Here is a 6,817-nt window from a genome sequence, read left to right on the forward strand (position 1 = left end):
TTCATTTTCATCTCTTCCTTAATCAATGCACTCATTGATCTCCTTGGCATTCTTAAGTGATTGAATTACAATTTCTTGCAGTTCAATCTCTCAAATCTTGATCAATTGCCAATTCCTTGGTCAATTGCTCATGAGAAAAGATGAAGTTTGGTCACTGATTATACCACATGCATTTCCCAAATCAAGTATTGAGAGGGTTATAGTCACATACCCATCCAAACCCAATTTGGTCCAGCATGAGAAAGCATTTCTAGCTTGATCTCTTCATTCCTCTTTCAAGGTTCAAAAGAGATCCAAGTTTGAATAGCTTCTCTTCCAAGATAACTACTCAATTGGATGAAGATCGAAAGCTTTCAAGTAAAATCAAGAGGAAAGATAGAAGAAGAATAATGAAAATTAGTATTGATCCATCAAATTACAACAGAGCTCCCTAACCCAATGAAAGGGGTTTAGTTGTTCATAGCTCTTGAAAATGAAAACAAAGATGGAGAATACATCATAAAACTAGAAATTGTAAAGAAAGTAAAATACAGAGAGTAGTTCTCTTTTTCCTAGCCTCCAGAACTTCTTCTCAATTCAAAGCTACTCCTATATATACTACTCTTCTCAGCTTCTAGTGTGATTCTTCAAGTCTTGGGCCTTTGGATCTTGAGTTTCAAGCAGTTCCTTTCTCTATTTGGGCTTGGCTTTACTTGCAGAGAGAAAGTGCGAAGTGGGCGGAGACTTTAGTTCAGGACGTTAGGGGTGTTAATATTTAGTGAGAATATAAGTTCGAGAACGTTAGTGACACTTAACATTGTCACTAACGTTCCAATGCACCCCTTTGCCTCACGTTAAAAGCCACGTTAACTAGGTTAACGTGGCTTTTAACGTTGCCTTGTTAACCTTCGAGAATGTTAGTGACACTCAACATTGTCACTAACGTTCCAGTGTGCCCCTTCTTGCTTCACGTTAAAGCCCACGTTAACTAGGTTAACGTGGCTTCTAACGTGGCCCTTGCCATCCTTCGAGAACGTTAGTAACATTCAACATTGTCACTAACATTCCGATGTGCCCCTATGTCTCACGTTAGAGTCCACGTTAACTAGGTTAACGTGGCTTCTAACGTGGCCATCTTTAGCCATCCCAACGTTAGTGACAATTTTGAGTGTCACTAACGTTGGCTCATCCTTCATTCTTCATCGTTAGCTTCCACGTTAACCAAGTTAACGTGGAAGTTAACGTGACTCTTGGGGGTTGTGTGGTTGCTTCAACGTTAGCGACAATGTTGAGTGTCACTAACGTTGTCAACAACTCTTCATCCCTTACGTTAGTTCCCACATTAACCAAGTTAACGTGGGAGTTAACGTAGTACTTTGCACCATAGGCCAACGTTAGTGACAATGTTGAGTGTCACTAACGTTGGATTCTCTTCCCCCCTTAACATTAGAGGCCACGTTAACTAGGTTAACGTGGCTTCTAACGTGGCCACTTATGAGTAATTGCCAACGTTAGTGACAATGTTAAGTGTCACTAACGTTGGTTCAACTTTTCTTCTCCACGTTAGAGTTCACGTTAACTTAGTTAACGTGACTCTCTAATGCGGGCATTGATGCCTTTTTTCTTGAGAGTGTTATTGGCAATCACTTTTCTCATTAACCTTGCAAGTTACCTCCCTTTTTCTTGCTTCCCTTTGGTCCTGAAATCAAGCAATAAAGTGCATCAAAGCTCTAGTCCAAGTCATGAGTAATGCAACATAATATTTGTCACTAAACTTATGCAAAATCCTCATGAAATTATGTAAAATGCACAATGTATGCTTGAATCAAGGCATAAGTGAATATCTACCCAAAACTAGCTTATTTCCTAAAGAAATGCATGAAACTAACCTAAAAACAGTAAAGAAAAGGTCAGTGAAACTGGCCACGATGCCCTGGCATCAATATTGCATATTTTAGGACTGATTTTAAGTGTGGAATGGTTGATATTTGAATGGTGAATCAATGAAATAGAGGTTGGAAGGTTTTTGTAAAAATTTAATTTTTGGCCGAATTTCGACGGGCCATAACGTGGCTTCCAGATCCCCAAATTGTTTCACATTTATCTCATATGAAAATTGGGTCTGTGAAGTTTACACCGTTTGAAGAACGGATGAAAAATATTTTAAACTAAAAACGTTATGCGCGTCAGAAGTTCGGAGGACAAAACTGAAAATTCTACAGCATTCAACATTTTGCTGGTTCTGCACAACTTGCGTACGCGACAACTGCACGTGATGTAACTCTTGGGGTTTGGCTGCTTGAGTACATGAGCAGTGTGTTTGCGTACGCGAACACTGATTTTTAAGGGGTTGCGTACACGACCAACCCTTTCGTGTTGGGATTTTCGCGTACGCGAGCAAGTATTTTCTCACGCCCACGCATACGCGTGGCCCCTGTTTCAGCAGAAAATGATTTTTGTGTTTTAAGTCAAATTTCAAACTTCTAAACCTCTATTTTCATTCTTTTAGACCCAAATCATAGTAGTAACTCTAGTAGTAAGATAAAGTTAGAAAATTGAGGTAGCTTGGAGGTGAAGTAAAGTGGAAAAAGTGATGAAATAAATATGGAAAAGAGTATATTTGGAGTATATATAATACCATGGCTTATATGATATGATTATGCAAAGATTACAGTGATTATGAATATTATCTGGCTTATATACTCAATTGATCTGAGATACGAGTTTTCCTCGGTAAAGTACTGTGGCTTGCACCACGTGTACCAGGTTGAGACTCGATACTCTGTTGACCCTACGATGTAAGTGTGACCGGACACTTATAAATTCCCAGGAATGTTGACCCCCATTGAGAAAATTTATATATTTGAGAAAAAGCTATGTATAGACTCTTGGGGATGTGCGTTGGGAGACAGTCCATGGCCTTGTTTTGCTTGTTTGTCTGTGCAACTCTTAAGTGATAGAGGAATGGAGGAAAGGTGGAAGTTTAGTGTACAGGTTAAGTTTAGTTAAAATTTGAGAACCTTTAGATGACCACCTACTTATAGCTTCTGTTTTTAATTCCTTAAATTTTATACCTGAGTGTCGGCATTCTAGGATTGCCTCTGGCATTTCAAAGACCTTATATCTTATATGCGTGATACCTTTACCATGCTGAGAACCTTTGGTTCTCACCCTATACTATGTTATTATTTTTCAGATGCAGGTCGAGAGGCACCTCACTAGATGTCTGAACTTCTGAGGTGCAGTGGTTTCTGGGTTTTATTTTGTTGTATAGTAATGAAAATATGTACTTAACTTTCTCTCCGAATAACTTGTTCATTTTGCTTCTCTTAGAGGTTTATGGAGAGCTAGGATTCATGTATGTATTTTGGGTTTTGGAATATGTATATATGTATATGAATATTCTCCGGCCAGCCTTAGCTTCGCAGGCTGAGTTAGGAGCTTGTTATTTTGTACTTTTGGCCCTCTATTCTCACTTTCTGTTTATTTATACTTATGAACCTTAGTTTTCTTCGTACACAAGTAACCTCGTTTTCTTAGCATTGCGCTTTTATTTTTGCGATTTTGTTTTATCCGTTTTTTAAGAATCCTCGTATATTATATCCTTTCTGCTATTACATGTATATATCTTATTTTAGAGGTCGTAATACTACACCACCTTTGTTTTACGGCTTAAGCATAAAGCTCTGTGAGGTAGAGTGTTACAATGACATACTGATTTATTCTAAGAATGAAGAAGAGCTTGTAGAAAGTTTGAGAACTGTGTTGCAGATACTGAAGAAAATGAAACTCTATGCAAAACTGTCCAAATGTGAGTTCTGGACAGACGAGGTGAAGTTTTTGGGCCGCATAGTAAGCAAACAAGGGATAGACGTAAATCCTTCTAAGGTAGAAGCAGTAATGGGCTGGGGGCGACCGACATCAGTAACTGAGATAAGGAGTTTTCTTGGTTTAGCTGGTTATTATCGAAGATTCATTAAAGGTTTCTCACAAATAGCTTTGCCATTGACGAAGTTAACCTGTAAGGATGCGCCTTTTGTCTAAACGTCTGAGTGCGAAAAAAGCTTTCAAGCTTTAAAGCAAAAGTTGACTACAGTGCCTATACTCGTATTACCCGAAATGAATAAACCATTTGAGGTGTATTGTGATGCTTCATTGAAGGGTCTGGGGTGTGTGCTGATACAACACCGGAATGTGGTTGCATATGCCTTATGACAGTTAAGACCTCATGAAGTTAATTATCCGACGCACGACCTGGAGCTTGCTGCAGTTGTGTTTATGCTGGAGGTGTGGAGGCATTACCTCTATAGGGTTAAGTTCCGAGATTTCTCTGATCATAAAAGTTTGAAATATCTCTTTGATCAGAAAGAGCTAAATATGCGGCAGAGAAGGTGGATGGAATTACTGAAAGATTACGACTTTGAGCTGAGTTACCATCCAGGAAAAGCAACTGTGGTGGCGGACGCCTTAAGTTAAAAATCATTATGTGCTGCATGGATGATGCTTGAAGAGGAGAAATTATGGAAGGAATTTGAAAACCTGAGCTTAGAAGTTAAAAAAAGTAGCTGGGGGTGTATGTTTGAATCAACTATAGATTTCGAGTACCTTTAAGGCTGAAATTGAGAGATCTCAACAAAATGATTATGAATTACAGAAGGTATTACTGGCAATTGATGCAGGAAAGCGATGGAGTGTCTCTTGGGACAGAGATGGAATCTGGAGGTACAAAGGAAGAATTTGCGTACCAAATGTCGGGAATTTATGGCAAGACAACCTGAAAGAAGCCCATCAGAGTAAGTTCTCAATCCATCCGGGGAGCACAAAGATGTACCACGATCTAAAGTCGATGTTTTGGTGGCCTGGTATGAAAAATGACGTAGCGACGCATGTTTCAAAGTGCCTAAATTGTTAGAAAGTAAAGATTGAACACCAGAGACCATCCGAGGCTTTACAACCTTTAGAAGTTTCGAAATGGAAATGGGAGAGCATTGTAATGGATTTTGTGTCGGGTTTGCCAAGAACTCGAGCCGGATTTGTTGCTGTCTGGGTGATTGTGGACCGGCTGACAAAGTCGGCTCACTTTTTTCCCGTTCGAATGAATTGCACCTTAGAGGAGCTAGCACACTTGTACATTAAGGAAACTTTTAGGTTACACGGCGTGTCTACCACTATAATCTCTGATAGAGACCCTCGTTTCACATCAAGATTCTGGGGAGCTTTCCAGCGAGCATTTGAGCCTCAGTTGAGTTTAAGTACTGCATATCACCCTTAGACCGATGGTCAATTAGAAAGAACAATCCAAACACTGGAAGATATGTTGAGGGCTTGCGTATTGGACCAACCGACAAGTTGGGATCGGTACATACCATTGGTGAAATTTGCGTGCTACAACAGCTAACATGCGAGTATCGGAATGGCTCCATATGAGGCTCTGTATGGTAGAAAATATCAATCTCCACTATACTGGTATGAAATTGGGAATCAAGTTTGTTAGGGCTTGAGTTTATAGCTAAAATCACCAAACAGATCAAGAAAATCCAAAACAGGATGCTCACTACTCAAAGTCGCCAGAAGAGCTACGCCGATCAGAGGCGGAAACCTTTAGAGTTTGATGACGGGGATTGCATTTTTATTAAGGTTACTCCGATAACCAGAGTGGGTCGAGCCATTAAAGCGAAGAAACTGAATCTTCGTTACATCAGTCTGTTTCATATTATGAAGAGAATTGAGCCGGTAGCCTATAAAATTGCATTACTGCTGCATCTTTCGAACCTGCACGATGTATTTCATGTGTCACAACTTCAAAAATACACTCATGATGCTAGCCATGTGTTAGAACTCGAACCTATCCAGTTGAAAGAAAATCTAACATTTCAAGTGACTCTAGTCAAGAATGATGATACCAGTGTTAAACGGTTGCGTAAAAAAGAAGTTATGTTAATCAAAGTTGCTTGGAGTCAACTTGGTATAGAGGAGCATACATGAGAACTCGAATCCAATATAAGGAAAGACTACCCACGCCTTTTTCAGGTAATTGAATCCAAATTTTGAGGGCAAAATTCTTAATTAGGTAGGTAGAATGTAAACCCTGAATAATTCACGAATAATTAGTGAATAAATTAATTATTACTCAAGAAAATTAGAAACTGAAATTTTATGATTAAATGAGATAGAGCTACTTAAAATAAGAATTTTGACACCAATTTTAAAGAATTCGACCCAAGATTGGGCCGAACAGGCAAAACCGAACGAACCAGGTCCAAAGGCCTATCCAACCCACTTAATTCAATGAGCCTCAGGTCATTTCTTCCTTATGCATGATGAAATGCTGAACAAGTTCAACCAAGAGGGGAAGAACACCTTCCAAACTTAAACCCTCACTTAGATATTCAAATCCAAATAACTTTTGATCCGGTGCTCTGATCGCTGCACTATTTGCCAGCGCGACGATCTCTACAAAGCCCAGTCCTTGATTAGGTATGTGATGAGCGGATAATTTATACGCTTTTTGGCATTATTTTTAGGTAGCTTTTAGTATGTTTTAGTTACTTTTTATTATATTTTTATTAGTTTTTAAATAAAAATCATATTTCTGGACTTTACTATGAGTTTCTGTGTTTTTCTATGATTTCAGGTATTTTCTGGCTGAAATTAAGGGACCTGAACAAAAATCTGATTCAGAGGCTGAAAAAGGACTGCAGACGCTGTTGGGTTCTGACCTCCCTGCACTCAAAGTGGATTTTCTGGAGCTACAGAAGCCCAATTGGCGTGCTCTTAATTGCTTTGAAAAGTAGACATCCTGGGATTTCCATCAATATATAATAGTCCATACTTTGCT

General features: G+C 39.0%; 1 protein-coding gene and 1 long non-coding RNA gene across 2 annotated transcripts in view; both read left to right on the forward strand.

The window, feature by feature from the left end:
- Window positions 1–3,226, forward strand: part of LOC110267904 — a 27,934-nt gene extending 24,708 nt beyond the window's left edge. The window contains exon 3 of the long non-coding RNA XR_002355874.1: window positions 3,182–3,226. This is a non-coding gene — a long non-coding RNA (uncharacterized LOC110267904). The remainder of the gene's footprint in view (window positions 1–3,181) is intronic.
- On the forward strand, window positions 5,527–5,964 carry LOC107620642. The gene has a single exon (XM_016322774.1). The coding sequence runs from the start codon at window positions 5,527–5,529 to the stop codon at window positions 5,962–5,964; it is 438 nt and encodes a 145-aa protein (XP_016178260.1).

Source organism: Arachis ipaensis, chromosome B10 (assembly GCF_000816755.2).
Source record: "Arachis ipaensis cultivar K30076 chromosome B10, Araip1.1, whole genome shotgun sequence".
Lineage (NCBI taxonomy): Eukaryota > Viridiplantae > Streptophyta > Magnoliopsida > Fabales > Fabaceae > Arachis > Arachis ipaensis.